This window comes from Stenella coeruleoalba (assembly GCF_951394435.1).
Source record: "Stenella coeruleoalba genome assembly, chromosome: 7".
Classification (NCBI taxonomy): Eukaryota; Metazoa; Chordata; class Mammalia; order Artiodactyla; family Delphinidae; genus Stenella; species Stenella coeruleoalba.
The window spans coordinates 78,048,348-78,069,128 of NC_137153.1; the positions used below are offsets into that span (position 1 = coordinate 78,048,348).

Consider the following 20,781-nt stretch of genomic DNA (forward strand, 5'->3'; position numbering starts at 1 on the left):
TTCTGATCATCAGATTTAAATGAGATTCTTTGCCAGAACCCTCCTGCCACACCCATCTTTCTCAGTTTGAAATTTTTTGGAAAGAACTTAAATAATTTGGGGGATGGGAGGGTGAGAGAGATGAGTGAAGATGGTCAAAAGGTACAAACTCCAGCTATAAAATAAATAAATACCTGGGGAGGTAATGTACAGCATGGTGACTGTAGTTAACAATACTGTATTGTATATTTGAAAGTTGCTAAGACAATAGATCTTAAAAGTTCTCATCACAAGAAAAAATAATTGTAACTATGTGATGGATGTTAACTTATTGTGGTAATCATTTTCAACACATACATATATCAAACCATTACATTGTACACCTAAAAATAATACAATATTATATCAACCATATCTTTTATATATTTTTAAAAAACATAAATAATTTATGTAAAAATGATGCCAAGAGCAACTGCCCCTCCTTCAGTTGTGACAACCAAAAATGTCTTACGTCTTCAGACATTGTTGGTTGTGGAGGCGGAATCACCCCTTGGTTGAAAACCAGTGACCATAGAGCAAACAAAGTTTTAAAGAAGCATAGTAACATAGATTTCAATACAATATCTATTTGTACCTTAAGTTTAGTGTTTCAAATAATTTAAAATATTTATGACTCCTTAATCACATAGTCCCCTCTGTTTAAAAATGAGTAAAGTTCTCTTACTATCAAATGCAAGAAGTTCAATGTTCAGTTCATTGCTCTCAATTCATAATCTGCCCTCATATACCCAGGCTTATTTCACATTCTATGCCTAGCTCACAGTCTTCGTTCCTAGCTCATTGATCTGTCTTCTATCCTCTACAAACATCATTATGATTAAGCTTAAGGGATATTTGCCAATGGAACAAACACTATACGTAAGCAGTAGTAAATAACCAACTACAACTCAATCCACTGAATTCTGTGTAAAGGCTCATATCAATGTCACTTGAACTTTAAAGAATTTGTAAAATTAGACAACCCCACCCATAAATAAGACTAAATGAATACTCTCTGATCCAGATTCAACAGCTCTGAATATGAGACTATCTAAATTTTAATTTTTCTTTTCTAAATTCTGAAAACTATTCCATTAAACAAATGGAAATTGCATCCCCTTCATAAAAACTAAAACCAGAAAAGAGCTATTTTCCTAAGAGAGTGTGGTCATTCTCTCATCTCCCACTTGAAAGAACAGCAGGGACCGCCACTGGTCTAAAGATCATACCCTGAGAAAACACTACCAGAATTTTTAGGATTCAAGAGTGTAGACTGTTACATACTTATCTGACTAAATTTGGACACCGGAATCCAGTTCTTGCTGCAATTCTGTTCTTCTGAGATCTTATTTTCTCCTGGCTCTGGGTTCAGTTGGTCACTTTGAGAGCAGGTGTTGACTGTTATGACCTGGAGAGAAAAACACTCGTTGCAACACAGTGACATTAATCTGAATACGTTTTGTATCACATTAATAGAGGTACTATGTTGAAGAGGAGTGGTTGTTAACATTGGCTGCACATTAAAATCACCCTGAAGGTTTGAACTTCCATCACTCATGCTGGCAGGACCCAAGCATCCATGTGACTTTTCTATCTGCAGTCATGATTGAGAACCAGGGTGGGGAGCAGTTCTTAAACTTGAGTGTGCATCAGAATCACCCAGGACTGTGTTAAACCACAGATCACTGGGTCCCACCCTCAGGATCTGTGATTCAGTAGGTCTTCGGGGGGAGGGAGAATTTGTATGTCTAGTATGTTTCCAGGTGGTGCTAAAGCTGATGGGAGACCACAGTTTGAGAACTACTGGTAGAGAGCAAAACAACAAAAATGTAAGGGTTGGATCCAAAAGAACTTGTTAGAATTCTAGCTCTGTCACTTAGAAGCTATATGAACTGGGAAAATCATGTAATGTCTATGAGCTCCATTCCCTTCATCCTTAAAATAATAGATAGCCAATAATAATGGCTGCCTTATGTTCTTCCCAGGGACAGATAAGAAATGAGATAAATTGACAAACTACAGGACAACAAATAAATGCAAGTTATAGTACTTGAGCTCAGTTATAATTTCTAGTTTAACTCTGGCCATTTTAACTATTTCCAAAATAATTCTATTTAAATTCATATTTTATGGGGTCCCAGCAATTCATGGCATTTTCCCTGAAAGAAGAGTCTTTATCAAAGCTAAGTCTCTCCTCCAAAAGGTGATGTTACATAATTGATTCAATATTTATCTCTTTGCTTCTGCTTCTCACTCTAAAAAGAGTTGAGGTGCTTTGAAAAATGCACACATGTTATTATATGGAAAAATACATGTAGAACAGAAAAATGAAGCAGGGCATTAAGATCATGAAAAGTGAAGTCCTGCAGAATTGTCAACTCAGATCTAAGGCTTCCTAACAATAAACAAAAAGATTTACTGAATGCAAATGAAAACATAACATATCAGAATCTGTAGGATATAGCTAGAACAATGATTAGAAGGAATTTTATAGCACTAAATGCCTACACTAGAAAAGAAGAAAGTCTCAAATCAACGACCAAGGCTTCTACCTTAACAAACTAGCAAAGAAAACAAAAACAAAAAAGGAGCTAATTAAACCCAAAGTAAACAGAACAAAGGAAATAATAAGGAGCAGAAATCAATGAAATAGAATTCAAAGAAAAATCAATGAACCAAGAGCTGGTTCTGTGAAAATATCAATAAAGCAGATAAACCTGTAGCCAGACTAATCATAAAACAAAAAGAGAAAACACAAATATAAAATATTAGGAAAGAGAGAAGTGAGGTCACTACAGATCTCTCAGACAATAAAAGGATAATAAGATAATATTATAAAAAACTTTATGCCAATAAATTTAAAACCTTAAATGGACAGGTTCTTCAAAAGACACAAAGCACACTCAAGAAGAATCACATAACCTGAATAGCCCTATATCTATTACAGAAATTGAATCTGTAGCTAAAACTTTCCCACAAAGAAGGTTTCACTGTTGATTCTACCAAATAAGTAAGATTTAAATAATATCTATACAAACTCACCCAGAAAAATGAAGAAGAAGAAACACTTCCCAACTCAGTCAATAAGCCCAGCATCACCCTGATACCAAAACCAGACAAAGATATTACAAGAAGAGAGGTCTAAAGATAAATATTTCTCAAGAAAAAAGATGCAATAAAATTGTATCAAGATGTTAGCAAAATGAATACAGCATCTAAAAAAGATAATACATCATGACCAGTTGTGGTTCATCCCAGCAAGGCTGATTTAATATTCTAAACATTACTTCTAACATTATAAAATTAATTAATATAATTCATCATATTAACACAATAAAAATGAAAAACCATCTGACCATACAGGTTGACACAGAAAAAGCATTTGACAAATGTCATATCTATTAATAATAAAAATTCTCAGAAAAGTAAGAATAGAAGGCAAATTCTTCAACCTGATAAAGGACATCCAAATAAAAACCCTACAGCTAACATCATACTTACTGCTAAAAGACTAAATACTTTCCGCCTAAAGAGAAGAAACAAGGAAAGGCTACCTGCTTTCACCACTTCTATTCAGTATTGTACTAGAGGTACTAGCCAATGTAACTGGGCAAGAAAAAGGAATAAAATACATCCTGATTTGAAAGGAAAAAGTAATAGTATTTTCATTTGTAGATAACTTGATCATTTACATAGAACATTCTAAAGAAGTAACAAAAAAAAAAACTACTCAAACAAATAAGTAAGTTTAGCAAGGTTGTAGGATACAAAATCAATTTTTTTTTTTTCTCGGTATGTGGGCCTCTCACTGTTGTGGCCTCTTGCGTTGCGGAGCACAGGCTCTGGACACACAGGCTCAACGTCCATGGCTCACAGGCCCAGCTGCTCCGTGGCATGTGGGATCTTCCCGGACTGGGGCATGAACCCGTGTACCCTGCTTCGGCAGACAGACTCTCAACCACTGCGCCACCAGGGAAGCCCCAAAATCAATATTTTAAAAATTATATTTCTATATACCACCAACAAATAATCAGAAATATATAAACCTAAATATAAAATATAAAATTCCTAGGAGAAAACGTAAGAGAAACTCTTAGTGATCCTGGGTTTGGCAAAATTTCTTAAATATGATATGAAAAGCATAGACATGAAAGAAAAAAGTCAAATATTGGACTTCATCAAAATAAAAGTGTCCTATGTTTTCAAGGACATTTATGAAAAATAAAAGGCAAGCCACCGAGAGGAAATATTTGCAAAACATATATCCAAAAACCGGCTTATATCTAGAATAAGAAATAAAAATTAAAAAAAAAAAAAAACTCTTGCAACCTAACAAGACAAACAACCCAATTTTATTTATTTATTTATTTATTTATTTATTTTTGCCTGTGTTGGGTCTTTGTTGCTGTGTGCGGGCTTTCCTCTGTTGCGAGCGGGGGCTACTCTTCGTTGCAGTGCACAAGCTTCTCACTGTGGTGGTTTCTTGTTGCAGAGCACAGGCTCTAGGCACGTGGGCTTCAGTAGTTGCAGCACATGGACCCAGTAGTTGCAGCACGTGGGCCCTAGAGCGCATGGCCTTCAGTAGTTGCAGTGCATGGGTTCTAGGGCTCGCAGGCTTCAGTAGTTGTGGTGCGCAGGCTCAGTGGTTGTGGCTCATGGGCTCTAGAGCACAAGTTCAGTAGTTGTAGTGAACGGGCTTAGCTGCTCTGCAGCGTGCAGGATCTTCCCGGACCAGGGATCGCACCCGTGTCCCCTGCACTGCCAGGCGGATTCTTAACCACTGCACCACCAGAGAAGTCCCACAACCCAATTTTTTAAATGAACAAAAGATTTGAATGGATATGTCACCAAAAAAGATATACAGATGGAATATAAGCACATGAAAAGATACCTAGCAGCACTAGTCACTATGGAAATGCAAACAAAACAACTGTGAGATACCACTACACACCCACTAATATGCTAAAATTAAAAAGACTGAGCATACTAAGGATTGGTGAGGATGTGGACCACTGGAACTCTCAAACTACTACTCATAAGCTGGTGGGGATGTATGTTTCTTCTAAAATTAAACAGATACTTACTATAAGACTCTAGCATTCCACTCCTAAATATTTACCAAAGAGAAATTAAAACGTATGTCCACACAAAGACTTGTACACAAATGTTCATAACAGCTTTGTTTGGAATAGCCAAAAACTGAAAATAACACAAATGTCTTTCAACATATGAGTTGACAAATGAATTGTGGCAAATCCACTTTGCTGACTCTTAAATTTTCATCTTCATTCCTTCCAGGACAATGCTATTTTGTGTACGTGGCACTTTAGAATAGAGAAAAACCAAGCTAAGTTAGGATACTACCTCAATTGCCAAAAACACAAAAGACACTTACTGGCACCTGTAGTCCTTGTGTTTTCTTCTTTTTCTTTGACAATTTCCTATCCTTGGTTAGCATTTTTGCTTTGATCCATTTTGACTGTCCTATCTCTGAGGATTTTGAAAGATCTGTAAGGGAAATGATTTACATGAGAAAGTGTAAGATGGTAGGCGGAACCATTTTGTTTCACAGAAAGGACTGACAGAATGGGGAGAATGAGAATGGTAGCAATGCAAGAATTTAATACTGGTTGTAAATATGTTTACTTCTTACTTTTAATCTTACAGATCTTCAATTTCTCCTCTTTGTGCAATCTCAAACTCTGACTCCTAATGAAGGGCCTGTCTCTACGAAGGGGACTGATCCGAAGGGATGTGTTTTGCTGAAGCCATGGTCCCACCTCTGAGCAATCCCTCTGGGCCAATCTTGTTGAGTTATCAGATAGGGATCTGTCCCGGATCTGCCTCTGACATTGTTCACTCTGTTTGGAGTCACAGTTACAAGTGGAGGCCAAGCAGGTTTGCCATTGTTTCTCGGTGCTAAACACACCAGTTTCATCGCCTTCTGAAAATGCCCAGTTCACATATCCACCTCCAGTTTGCATGCTCTTGACTTGGGAAGGGAGGGAGGTCACTTTAACGGGTGCAGGTGTGCAAATCAATGTGGGTAGCACTTGCTCCTCCTTGTCTTGTCTGGCTGGTAACTGAGCAAGTGACTCATACTGCTCCTTGGTTTCCACCACTGAGCCCTGGGCTGAGACAACCGGGGTCTGCCACATCAGATGAACAGGGACTGCACTCTGGGTGACATGTTCAGTTGCCAGCACATCTGTACCTGCTTCCAAAGATGGTCTGGACAGAGGCAAGTTGGTTTCTGCAGAATAAGGAACTTGCTCTAGATGAGAAGGGACCAGGAGAAATTGGCCATACTTTGGGTGTGCTTGCCTGTTCAGGGACACCCCAGAAGCAACTATACTATTTTCTGTTTCTTGCTCTTCCTGGTCATCTCTTACATTTGAAAACTTTCTGTCTGTAATCTCAAGAAAGGGCCCTGTCTGCACTCGTGGGGGATGCCAGCCTCTGGCCAGGCTCCGCAGCAAAGAAGGGGGCATGCTATAACACTGGTATTTCTTCTTTCCAGAGATCTCCAGGCTGCCTAGAACCTCTGCACAGATGACATTGCTCCAGCTGTGGGGAAGTTTTCTGCAAGTAGAATGCTTTCTGTTGGCCAGGAGGGCCTCATCCTCTTGTAAGGTGTCAACAGCAGAAAGGACTTTTAAGGTATCCACTGTAAGGGCAGAGAGGTCCTGCAGGTGTCCCACCTGGCTGTCCAAAGACAATAAGGAGTCCCTTATGAAAGACACCTTTTCATTCATTTCTTTCAGTTGGAAGCACATTTCTGTAACCCTAAGGTAAAAAGGGAGGGAGAAAACCAATAAGCACAGTAAGCCAATAAACACAGTAAGTGGGAACTTGCCTTACTCTCTTCCTGTCCTGCTTCCATCCTTAGGTGGCTCCTCAGCCTAAGCCGCTTCCCAAAGTTAGGTCTGTCTCCTGCCTTCTTCTCTATCCAACACATACTCTCATCCCAGGTGATCTCACCCACTCCTGTAATTCCCACTATCACCTTAATAAGGAAAATTACAAATTGTATTTCTACCCCTTATTTCTCTCCAATATTTCAGAGTCACATTTCCAGCTTCCTGCTAGTTATCCCTTCAATCATCTCATCAATCAGCCCATTTGTATTCATTAAGATATTCATTAATTTACAAGGCAAACATTTTAATATCTCTTATTGTCCAGCACTGTGCTATTTTGGTAGAGAAAGGAAATCCTGAGGAAGAAACTAGAATGATAGGAACAGAATCAATAAGCAAATACATAATTAGAAAAAAAAAACTACAGATCTTTTAGAATAATATTCCAAGTCTACAGTACAACCAGGCATCCCAACTTTCAAACAAAACCCATTTTAAAAGACCTACATTCAGAGAAAGCCCAAGGCAAATTTTTAAATGACTTTGAATACTTTAACCCAAAATTATGATGTCTACCCATTGATTCATGTAAAAGCAACACAAGGCACCTTCAGCTATGCAAGTACAAAAGTAAATTGCAAGTAGAGTCAAATTAAATGTAACAATTGATTTCATTTAGAGAATTAGAAAGAACAAAGAAAATATATCTGTATATATCTCTGTAAATACCTCTGTACGGGGATAGGTTTTGTTTTGTGTCCTCCCCACCGCCCCAAAAGGTATGTTGAAATCCTAACCCCCAGTACTCCTAGAATGTGACTTTATTTGAAAGTAGGGTCTTTACAGAGGTAATCAAGTTAAAATAAGATCATTAAGGTGTGCCATAAGCCTATACAACTCATATCCTTATAAAAAAGGGAAATTTGGACATAGAGGGAAGACAGTGTGACGATACACAGGGAGAAGACCACCTTATGACTGGAGTGATGAGTCTACAAGCCAAGGAACACCAAGGAGTGTCAGCAAACACCAGAAGCTAGAAGAGGCGAGGAAAGAGTTCTTCCCTAGAGCCATCAGAGAAAACATGGACCTGCCATCATCGTAATTTCGGACTTCTAGCCTCCAGAACTGTGAGATAACAAATTTCTGTTGTTGTAAGACACCCAGTTTTCTGTTGTTGTAAGACACCCAGTAAACACCCAGTTTACTTTATTATGGCAGCCCTAGGAAATTAATACAGTTATCTAAGCTTAACAATCAATAAAATAAATTACAAAATACATATTTTGTGGTTACATAAAATGAAACTCATACACATGAAAATAAAACACAAAATTTGAAAACAAAAAATAAACAGGAAATTATTCTAACAAATACAGTGAGGTGTTTGTATCCCCTAAATAGTCAAAAGTTTTTACAAATTGTTGAGGAAAAATAATACAAAGACCCCAAAGGACATGAATAGATAATTCACAAAAGAGAATGAAACGTGGTAAAATATCCAATCTCATTAGGTAAGCAGAGAAATTATCAATAAAAATAAGACAACAATGAGTTCGTCTACACTGTGACATTTTTTTAATCTAGCAAATTTTTAAAAAGAGATTTAGTGACTCAAGGTTGGCAGGGATGCAACATTGGAATGTTCAAATAGCCAAGACAAATAAAGAGGCAGGAATTTTACTATGCTAAGGCAGACAGATGAGATAGAATATTATGCAGCCATTAAAAATCATACTTACATTGTTAGTAGTCATTTTCTTTGTCTATTTCTGACAGCAGGGGTGGGGATGTGGATGTCTGTGGTGTTCTGCATTATATACTTTTAAATTTGTGATAAAAACTTTGTAAGTCAAGAAACAGTAAAAATTAAAATATGTTTACAAGGAATATTTAATTACTTGGAGAAATGTTTTTGATGTGTAAGGTGGGTAGGGGGACAAAATGCAAACCTGTATAATTTTAACTAAAAATATCTGGAAGACTAAATGGAAAAAGACCACATTTTTCACAGTGGACTCTAGCTTGTGACATTTTTTTCTTCCTTTTCTCCCTGTTTCATTCTTTTATTTGGAGGAAGGAGTATACTTTCCAATTTCCCCATAATGAAAATCTTTGATAAACAGGAATAAAGTGAAAAATTGCAAGGGAGGAAACCAACAGTTTCATGGCTGACATGACCGTATGCAGAAATAACAAATTGCCCCCAGTCTTATTTGAGGGCTGGGAAAAGCAGTAATTATACCATGAAGAGCTTAGCACTCAGCTGTAGCAAGCACTTCTCAAAATAGTGTTAGACATCCCCTCTCTAGAATATATCTCAAGTCACATGGATTGAGAAATCTTCCACTTCTTCCTGGAAGCTTTGTAGATAGGAGTTAAAGAATAAAGAGGATGGTATAATTTTGATTATCACCTATGTGGGTGGAACCCTCTCTTTCTTGCTTCAACTTCTATAACTCAGTAGTGCCTTAGTAAAGGCTTCTTGACCTTCTGGAACCTATAAACCTAGAATTGGCAAGGATGATGAAGAAAAGAGAACAAAATATATGCATATTCCCTTCCAAATATGCTTAATTAGAGCCTCTCCGTCTAGTGCACTGTTTCAACTAATTCAAAAACTGTACAGTCCAAACAGCAGTAATGGAAACTCATTAAGTTCCATTAGCAGCAGTCACATGGAAGGGATACAGCAGACACCAGCAACTATTCACAGCACAGGTAACATTGCTACAATAGAGACTTAGGCAAATAACCGGGTCACTCTCAAATCAGGTCCTCTTGCTTTCAAAGGCACTTCTTTTCTAAAGCTCAATGTCCTATGAAATATATTTTAATTATATCCCTCAGCTACCATCTACATTAATTTAATCTAGTCTTTTAGTCATTCTGACATGTAAAAGAAATTCTCGTAATTTTAGTTTCCTTTGTGCAAGGTTTGAGGGTGGTGGGAAAACCAGTACGGTTATTATTTCATTGTGGGTCTCTGGACCAGATATTGTAAAATGAAATTATAACAAGTATAATCATCATGATAATCATAATATTCACTGAGCACTCATTATGTGCCAGGCATTTTACATTATTTTATTTAATCCACATGACCACCCTACTATCCCTTCATGAAAAGAGGTCACATGGCCAGTCACATGGTCAATGACAGAGTGAGGCTGCAAAGCCAGAGAGTGTGACTCCATATACAATGGCATTAACCACTGCACTCCAGCACCTCTCAGCAACTCAGCAGGGATCCAGGCAAAGTTCTATTGGGGTCCTAGAGTCCCGTGAAGGGGTAAATGAATTGCACCCACATTTTCCATGCTGGGAGTTGTTCACAAAGGTTTCTCAGTAAGGTTTCATGGCGAAATGATTATAGGAAGAGCTCAAACTATAACTCTACTGAGTCACAATGCCCATTATGATAAAGTGTTTAAATTTTTTTTAAATGTAGTATTTCCCAAATATGACGTACCCAAACATGCTTAATATGGAAAAATACCTAGTTAACATCTTACTCCATAGAACATAGAGAGGAAAAACACTGGCTTACGTTACTAGGGACAAAAAGTAGCTGGCGTTCCAAATAGAGAAAGTAAGATATGAAACAGCCTTAATATGTTCTCCTTCCTTTTTTACAATTCACTTAACTCTGTAAAGATATAGGTAATCTCTTCTTCAGAGTTAGGCAAACATGCAAATATCTTCCTAACTTCCTTTCGCTCCCTCTTCAAACTACTGCTGAGTTACCACTGGAAAATATTCTTCCCTCTCTCCCATACTTCATTTACAAGCTCCCCAGAATGACCTCAACAAGGACAACCATGTAAAAAGAGGGCTGGTGAGATAGCTCTATCAAGAAGGAAAATTGATCGACTGTGTTTTGAAGTTAAATTAGGGCTTCATAATCAAATACTAGAGCCCTTGAAAGCATCTAGAATATTTTTCAGAAGCTACATAACCATCTACCATCTAATCCTTCTCTACTCAAATCCCAAGAAAAAAATTCAAGATAAATGTGATAGCATATGATGATTACTGGTGTTCAGTTTACTATTAGTATTATTATTACTAATTATTATTATTAAATTACTTTTTTTAATGTCTGGTTCTCCAGTTTTCATTCTGTATTCACTTGACTCATGATACTACCTTCTCCTGGTTTTCGTTATACTCTTCTGATCAATTCTTTTTAGTCTTCTCCATTAGTTCCTCTTCCTCGGTCCATTATACAGGTGTTGACACCTCTCAGGGTGAGACCCTCAACCCACTGAGTCTCCTCACTCCACTTGCTTCCTGAGCATGAGCGCTTCCTCTGTCATTATTTTATTTTCCTAAAATACGCAGATGACTCCCAAATTTCCTTGTCCAGTTCAAATTTTGCCCTAGGGCTTCAGATTCACGTATGTAAAGCCTTCCAGACATCTCTGGATAAACGCACCACCAGAATCTCAGGCTCAACAAAATCTAAACCTCATTGCTTTCCCCCACCCTCCCTGCCATGCATTTTGTACTCTTTATCTTTTAGTGCCACCTTTCACCTAATTACCCTGCTACAGATATGAGTCATCCTGGACTTCATTCTCTCCTTTACTGCCACAGCCAATCCTTAACTCACCTCTTGAATTGTCCTCTCTAAATATGCCTTTATCCTCTTTGCTATGGCCTAAATGTTTGTGTCCCCACCTAAAATTCACGTTGAAATCCTAAGCCTCAACAGTGATGGTATTAGTAGGTGGGGCCTTTGGGAGGTGATTGGGTCATAACAGTGGAGCCCTCACGAATGGGATCAGTGCTCTACTTTTCATAAAAGAGACCCCAATAGAGCTCCTTAGCCCCTTCTACCACGTAAGGACACAATGAGAAGTTTGTATCCCAAAGAGGGCCTTCACCTGACCGTCCTTGCCCCCTAATCTCAGTCTTCCAGCCTCCAGAACTGTAAGCAGTAGCTTTCTGCTGCTTATGAGGCACTCAGTCTACGGCATTTTGTTACAGCAGACCAAATGGACTTCTTTCAATGCCACCACCAATTTGGCTAGTCCTTGGGCGTCATCTGTGTGTTGTATCAATCTCTCGAGCGGTCTCCCTAGTTCCAATTCTGACTCCTCAAATCCATATGCTAACAACCTAGAAGGTAAATCTGTTTGACCATCTAAAATTTTTCCTTAGTTTATAGTGTAAAGTGAAGGGCTCTCCATGACCTTGTTCCAGTGCATAATACTGGGGGGCGGAGGTGCCTATCTTGACCCATCTTATCTATTTACATCCCTTTTCTTAAGGTTTGGAAGGGAATATGTATTTTAGAAGAAATTATACTCACAAAATTGGAGCCTAATTTTACATAATAATAGATAACTTTCACTACTCCCTTACTATCCATTAGCACACTGCCACACGGTTCATCTATATTATCCCATGGAATCCTCACAACGACCCTAAAAGGTAGGTCTATTTTTGTGTCCATTTTACAGAGAAGAAAACAAGGCCCAGAGTAAACTTGCCCAAGTACACATAGCTAGAAGCAGGACTTCATGCCGGCTCTGTAAACTCCTATCTGGGTACATATACAAAGCAGAACCAAGCTGGCCCGCAGGCCTCAATGAGCATAGCTACAAAGGAGGCAGAACGTGTGGAAAGGCGAAAGGGAAAGAAGGAAGCTCACAGAGTTTTGGCCTAAAGATATTATTTAAGTAAAATAGAATGTTGTGGGTTCACAAATTGTTATTTGATACTCGATTTTTTCCTCACTATTAAAATTTGATCTGAAATTCAATCAGCTACCTAAAATATATTTACATAAATATGGTATTAATTTTAAAAGTTCAGAAATAAGTCATACGCCCAAGGTGACCATTTAGAAAGTTCTTAAGGTGATTCAATTTCAAATAAAGCCATATTTAAGGATTCACTATCTATCTATTTGGACATCAGAAAATATATATGCATAATTAGGTATAACATTTTATAGTCAGGTCCGTGTGTATTCAAAAGTAAGAGAACACATTTAACTTCTGCCAATGTGCTTCCAATTAAGAAAGCAATGCTGCGTTTTAAAAAATGCATATAATCACGGGGACTTAGTTAATAATACTGTATTGTACATTTGAACGTTGCTAAGAGAGTAGACCTTGAACACTTCATCACAAGAAAAAAAACTGTATGGTGATGGTCGTTAACGAGACTCACTGTGGTGATCATTTCACAATATACAAATATCGAATCATTATGTTGTATACTTGAAACTAACATAATATGTCAATTATTTCTAAATTTTTTAAATGCATACAATCACATGCAGTCCATATTTTGATCCAGTGCTGTGTACCTGCGATTAGTGGCACATGAACAGCAGCTCTGACCTACGAGCTTCTACATCTGTCCACTTTCTCCAACACGCCTCCTCTTTCCTCAAGCCTCTGAACGGCCCCCCCAAATCACACACACCCACAGACACCCTCAGCTGATGACTGCCGTGAGAACTGCGTTCCCGCAGCCTGGCTGCATCTCTGGAGCACTCTCCATATTCTCTCCTGGCCCCCACCGTTAACTGCCCTTCCTGAGGACTTCACTCAGCAAATCACCTCCTCCCTCCGGCTCCTGCTGCTAGATCTTTTCCAGTAACAAATATATTACTTTTATTATCTCCACATGAAACAAAAGAACCGCACCATGTCCCCATACCCCTCTTTACCTCCCTTCAGAGAAACACTTCTTAGAAAATCTGCCTCTAATCACTGTCTCTACTTCTATTCACCCTCCACACGCTTCAGTGAATCTGCCCTCAACTCCACTGCACAAGTGCTAGTCAGGCACCCCGCGACTATGACTCCATGATTCCCAGTGCAACCAGCACCCTGCTGCTCCTGGACTCACCTGCATCCACGTTTGCTGCTCCATTCCACCTCCCTCAAGTCTCTCCTCCTCAGCTGCCTCAGAGCGACCTTCCTACACCAGGCTCCCAAAGCGGTCCAACCCAACCCCCAACTCCAGCAGACCCTTCACCACGATCCATCTCTATTCCCTTATACTACTTTTTCCCCCCTTCATTGTTCTTTTACTGTCTGACATTAAATTACATATATCTTTTTTGTCCTTCACTCCATCCCCACCCCTCCACATGCACGCACTAGAATGTGAATGCTATGAAGGAAGGGCCCCTGCTCTCTTATTCACCATTTATCTTTACTAACTTAGAAGACTGCCTGGAACATAGTAGATGCTCAATAAATGTGCACTGATTGCATGAATATTATACGATACTAGAGGAAATTTTAGAAAATCGAAACCTCTGGGTTTTAAAAGTAGACCTTTCTACTTTTTTCAGACATTCTAGTAGAATCAGGTTTAGGTAGCAGTTTAGAGAGTGAAAATACATATATAACTTTTACCTTTCTGACGTCACTCGGATTCGTTCCTCACAACTACAATTCAGACCTTCCATCTTCTCATGGAAGTATTTTTCCACACACTGTTCTTCAAAACTGTGAAGTTTTTTCAGATCCTCCTTACTCAGGTAGAGTTCTATGGAAATAAGTATAGTGCATAAAAAGAATCATTATTCATCCTCCACAGGAAGCTGATACAGTGTCTGACTTTTCTTCCATTGGTATTAAAAATGGATAAAACCATAGCTTGCACGACAATAGTTTGCTGCCTTGTCACACTGTATTCCTAATATTAATTGGGAAGCACTATGTAGAAATAACTGGAAACACCAGGCTGGGTCTTTCCTTTTTGTCCTATAAACAGATGTGGGAATTTGAAGGTGACTCATGGAACAGATACTTCATCCTCAATATTTTCTTAAATTAGAATACTTTTACACATAAAAATTCACCACATTTATATGCATATGGAAGTTCTTCCACCAACTGGTTTATCTCTCAAAATGACAATAAGTAACCTACAGGTTAAAATCAAGGTTAGAAGAAGTCAAAGTCTGTTGAAATTAATCCAGTAAGTATAAGAAAGTGTTACCTCGTTGCACTAAGTTTATATATACACTGAGTTTGTACATACTAAGTTCTTCTACTGAAGAAAGAGACATTATGACGAGTCAATGGCCAATCAAGGCTATACTTCTTCCTTGACAATTACAATTAATTCATTAAAAGACAAGTCATTTCATGATGTTATGAAAGTAATGCAATTCTACATCAAACTTCAGCAATCACATTTGGTCTACCACCTTGACTCTTACTCTGACCTAGCAGAAAAATGCATTATCTTTTGAGCAAGTTTCTAATCCTTGTTAAATATAAAAATGCTGTTGCAAAAAGGGAAAAATTGGAATACCCTCTTCCTTCAATCATTTCACCTAAATTAGGAAAAAAAAAAAAAAAAGAACCATTAAAGTTCTCCAGAATTTATTAGAAATGCAAATGTTCTGTAATTTTCCAGTAAAATGAGAGACAAAAATATTCATTTTAAAAGATGACTAAAAGAAACTACTCAGCCATAAAAGGTGTTCACAACTCAAAGGTATAATGTTTTCTGATTTTTATGGCTTGGAAGCATCTTTCAGACACCAAAAAAATCCCCATCCCCGCTCAACTCTAAATGTGTGTTTGCATTAAAGAATCTTGTATGAGTAAGGAACTTTAGAATTGTATGATTTGAGCCTTCTGTGGATTCCTGAGAGCAAACAACCCACAGAGCAGTTCCAATGATAGGTGCAGCTTGCAGTATGTGGCACGTTCTTGTGACTGTCCACCAGGTGGCACTGCTTCCCCATGTGCAAACGTCTTGATCCTCAATACAGAGAATCAAAGGCAATCTCACAAAAATTCAAGAATTTCCCAGAGTTCAGGGTGAATGTACCTCTGTCCATCAGAATATTTCCTCGAGTTTTATACCAAAATCATCCTATAAGCTCAGATCAAGGTAAGCCCAGGAAAGCGTTGTTTGTTATGGTACTAGAAAACGGGGCCAAATCCTAGCTAATCCCAGGATCTCTCAAGTGGTTCACACTCTCCTGTTAGATTACAGTTGTTCTCGGATGGCACTCCATTAGAAGCCGGGAAATTATAATATTATTATAAGCCTTTAAATTAACTTCAGTTGTGCTTTGACTTCCATATAAAGGCTGAATCGCTTAGGGGAAAGAACTGGAAAAGAAAAATAAATCACCAAGTGACTCAAGAGAAGAAAATACTTCACGGAGCCAACTACTCAACTACAGGAGCAAAAGCATGTCACCCTGTCAACCTTGTGATAACATCTGTCCTCCTAAGGGCCCACCGAAATGTGTAAATAGTCCACAATCCCTTATCTGAAACTCCTGGAACCAGTCCATTTCAGAAATCAGAAGTTTTCTAGTTTTGGAAAGGTAATATAGTGCATATGCCATAAATGAAGTAAAATCCCTAGTTGTAGCTAGGGCAATACCCTGAAATCAAACACATCATTTCTGCAGCAAAAATCAATGAATATCCATACTACAAGGGATAAAGAGGATAAATGGCTTACATTAGTCCCGTTAGCCTCTTCTGTCCAAATGAGTCTTTCTCCAACTTACGAAGAAAAAGACTTTCCATTTTCAAATGTATTTCGAATTTAGGGATTGAGATAAAGGATTGTGAATTTATGCTATCCATTTCCTCTATATCTAGGAATTATCTAGAAATGGGCCTAGTACCAGCGGGCCTAGAGGAACTACGAAAGATCTCTGAACCACAAGAAGGAATGTTCTCTTATGACAATTAGTATGACAGTCATATCATGCTACATATGGATAAGCAAAGTGAACTAGGAAAATCTCAAAATATGTCGAGTTAAGCTTTGCCCAAAAAAAAAAAAAAGACAATCCACATTTCTGCATCCTGAGTTGAAGTTCTTGAAAATATGAAATATCTATAAAGAATCATCTCCATATTCAGTAGAGTAGAGAACCAGAGAGCCATGATTCTGGTGAATAAACTAAGCAAAGTCTGGTTTATCTATTTCCCTTAGTCCACAAGACCTTCTGTATCCTTTCAATTTGGAGTCCATCTTCAACAACAGGGAAATAAGTATGGGTCACTCTGACTACTCTCTAGGAGTTATTCTGACATCTTCCCAGCTAAGCAGAGTAAAAACACGGGGTTTTCCAGGTGACAAAAAGCCTTTACACATCCAAGCAGAGATTCTGTTCCTACCTATTCCTTTCTTTCAAAGTATCAGCTACTTTTAGCGAAAGGTACAACCACGTAATGAGATCCGTGCATTTACTTAGACCCAGGTGCTCAGCTGATACTCTTTGGTCAGTTAACTCCCAGAGCCTTCCATCCTGTGCCCTGAATTTAATCGACAACGTTCCAGGTGTCTTCACCTTGGATCTCCACTCTTGCACTCTCTTCCTCCTGCCCCACCAATGAAAACTTACTTAATCCAACATCACCCTCTTCTTGGTCATTTGGAACTTGGTGATGGCAAAGACGGCGAAGGAGGAGACCAATGTGACTCAGCAGGATAAAAGGCGGGGGCAGCCAAGGCTTCTCGTGGTAGGTCATGATGTAGCGATAGCGATTGTATTTCCACAGGTTATTTGAAATGGATTTCAGATCTATGTAAACGTTACTGTAAGTTGTAGTAAGAGAAGGACAGTGTTTTAATATGGAATCCTGAAACATAACAGTTAGATTATTGCTTTATTTTCCAACTTTTATGATTGGTTCGCCTGACATGGACGGTAGTTAGCCAATAAAAATAATATCCATTGCATTTACGATTCTTCTTCCACCAAACAACATACATTAATCACCTTCTACATTAAAATATGCTAATCAGAATAAGCAAAAGGCAGAAATTACAATCAGAGAGAAGAAAATGCCAACAGTTTAAATTCAATGAACAGACTGTCCTCTGGAAGTAACATTATTCTTGATTCACCATCTCTTCTCACATAAGAGGGTCTTTTCAGTCCATAACTCATCATTCATGGTAAATAGCTTTAATGTCCCTCTATATCATCAACCTTAGGAAGAGATTCTCCTAATGTCAAATGTGACAAGTGCTAGAATAATCCTCCTTAAAACATTCAAACGAAAGAATATTAATGAAGAAGAAGAGATGGAAGAAAAATCAATTCATCCTAAAGTAAGTCAATAAGAAGAGCTTCGATTCAGCAGCTAGATCAATTATTTATATTAACCTTACAATAAAAGTGACTCCTTATTGGTAGGCCACCTTGGGATTTTTCTCCCTTTAATCAATTATAATATGCGGATAGTGCAGTAAATATGTTGATATTATAGAACTTGTAATAGAAGTTGTGGTGAGTGGAACAAATTCACCCTTAACTATTTAACTTTAAGTCTATAACATGATATGGGTGGGGAGGACACAATGGAATATCCATCTTAATATTTTGCTTAGGCTAATATGTAATTTATTTTCTTTAGAGAAAGATGGCAGAGAAGTACTTGAGAAGGGCAGCCACATTTAGCAAATAAAAATGCAGGTAACCCTAAACTGCAGTAATGATAAAGAGAAGGAACCCGAACTATCCTGGAGAAAGCCAGCTTAGGACGAGAGGAGGAGGGAAGTTTCAGAGTTCATAAAGTAGATGAAGGAAACATTGACGACTGACTGAGTTTAACGGTAGTTCTCAAAGTGCAGTCACTGAGCCACCAGCACTGCATCACCTGAGAACAGGTCAGGAATGCAAATTCTTGGGCCCTATCCAGAACGACCCAATTAGCGATCTGTGTCTCAGTGAGTCCTCCAGGTAATTCTGCACAATCAAGTTTGAGGGCCACCAAAATTACATGTTACTCCCACTGCAAGTGTGATCACAGCCTGCCCACCAGCAGGTGGCGATCTTCACAGTGTATTTCAGGTTCTTTGTAATTACAGAATCTGGAAAGGGGCCTCTGGACAAGTAGTCCGATCTGGGGTTGCTCAGCTTGTATGGTCCTCAGTGTATTCATCTCAGGGAGAAGACTAGCCTGTGGGAGGATTTGTCAGCCTCCCTTTTGACACCTGCCGTTTTTGAGAAACAAAAATCTCATACCCACTCCTAATCTTATTTGAAATGTCAAAAAAATAGCTACAGTAATTAAACACGAGCAAATGTTACAAGTGCATAAAATGGTGAGGCTAAAGGGAGATGATAGCTATCACATAACCTTGTAACAAGCAAAAAAGTATGTTTTCCCCATATATACGCAACAACAGTCCTCTTTGTGTGTGTTCTGATTTATTTTGCTTGCCTTCAGCCTTTATCTCCTCTACTTTCTTTACTTAACTTCTATGCATTGATTTCCCTTTTCTTATCTATCTTTCTTCAGTGCAATAATTAATGAATAAAATACCTAGTACAGTGTCTGGCATAAAAGAGGCATTCAGAAAATACTAGTTTCTTCCCATCACTTCACTTGATTTCTTTCATCCATTAAACAAATATGTGCCAGGCACTCTTTTCAGGGCCTGGGATAAATTCATGGGCAAAAAATGGCCAAAAAAAAAAACCCCAAAACCAAAAAAACAAACTTGTTCTTGTGGAGCTTATATTCCAGTATAAGAGATAAACGGGGGGAAAACACAATATAGAGATAAATTATAAAATATATTTGTATATATAAGTCGGTAGTATAAAGAAAGAAGAGTAAGGGGGACCAGGCATGCCAAGGAGATGGTTGAAGGAAAGGGGGCTGCACTTTTAAATAATATCCTTAGGTTAGGGCTAATTAAAGAGGGGACATTTGAGCAAAGGCTTGAAGGAGGTGAGGGAATGGACCACACTGATATCTGGGGTAAGAGCATTCCAGGCAGAGGGAACAGCAACTGCAAACACCCCTGTGTTGTTTGAAAAACTGTGAGGGGCCAGTGTGGCTGGAGAGGCATGGATTCGGGGAATAGTAGTGTGATGGGTGATTGGAGAAGTAGCAGAGAAGCTAGGTCATTGTAGAAACTTTGACTTTTACCCAGAAGGAAATGGGGAACCTTGAATGGTTTGGAGCAGATGAGTGACATCATCTGACATATGTTTTAAAGGTCATTAGGGAATAGAGTGATTAATTAATTTAAAAAATTTAAGTGTCATTAGGGCTACTGTGTTGAGAACAGAATATAGGGGCCAAAGACAGAAGCAGAGAAATAAACTAGGAAGCTTTGTGGTAGTAGCAGTGGGGTGGTGAGAGGCGGTTGGACTGATGATCTATTTGAAGATGGAGTCAACAGGTATTCCTGACAGTCTAGAGCTAGAAATATGAGACGCATTAAGAATGCCACGGTTTTTGGTCCGAACAATGGGAAAGATGAAGCTTTGACAGAAACATGTGGTCTTCCTTATAGATTTGGGAAAGACTACAAGCAGAATAAGTGTATGTTGGGAAAGAGGGGAGATCAAGAACTTGGACATTTGAAAGTTCAGAAATCTATTGGGTTGGCCAAAAAGTTCATTCGGGTTTGTCCATAAGAGGTTATGAAAAACTCGAACGAACTTTTTGGCCAACCCAATATTATACATCTGACTGGTAATGGAACAGGAGAGCTGGATCTACAGGACTGAAGTTCAAGAAAGAGATCTAGGCTGAAGATATCAGTTGGGATTTGTCAGTATACATATACAGGAAACTGAACAAGATCACCAAAGTGTAAACAAAACAAACGTCTGGGCCCAGGAACATTCCAATGTTAAAAGGTTGAAGAGAATATGATGCTCCAGAAAAGAAGACTGAGAAGAAGTGAAAAGTGATATAGAAGAAAACAGAGAATGAGATATACTGAGAGCCAATGAAGGGAAGTTATCAAGGACCCTTTAACCAACTTTCAGCCTCGTCAATTGTTACTCTCCGCGATTCCAAATTATTGCTTAATTACAGTGTATGATCTCCTTTCAGTCTGCTGTTATTACACTCTCTATTTATTGTTTTTTCTCTTCTCATATTCTGCTGCCTTCCTGCCAGTAGTTCCATGCCCATAT

At 38.4% G+C, this 20,781-nt stretch overlaps 1 protein-coding gene across 4 annotated transcripts in view; it reads right to left on the reverse strand.

The window, feature by feature from the left end:
* The window catches only part of TRPM6 (transient receptor potential cation channel subfamily M member 6), a 194,674-nt gene that overhangs the window by 30,705 nt on the left and 143,188 nt on the right, over positions 1 to 20,781 (reverse strand). For 3 of the 4 annotated variants that reach the window (XR_013828939.1, XM_079925535.1, XM_079925534.1), the window contains 5 exons: positions 17,239 to 17,432; positions 14,264 to 14,396; positions 5,672 to 6,804; positions 5,414 to 5,526; positions 1,303 to 1,426 (listed from right to left, as the gene is read on the reverse strand). Coding sequence is in view for 3 of the 4 variants with exons in the window: in XM_079925535.1 (XP_079781661.1) it covers positions 1,303 to 1,426; positions 5,414 to 5,526; positions 5,672 to 6,804; positions 14,264 to 14,396; positions 17,239 to 17,432 (1,697 nt within the window). In the remaining variant the exon portion in view is untranslated. Of the gene's footprint in view, positions 1 to 1,302; positions 1,427 to 3,060; positions 3,119 to 5,413; positions 5,527 to 5,671; positions 6,805 to 14,263; positions 14,397 to 17,238; positions 17,433 to 20,781 lie in introns of those variants that run through there. The other variant, XM_079925536.1, reaches the window with a different exon arrangement.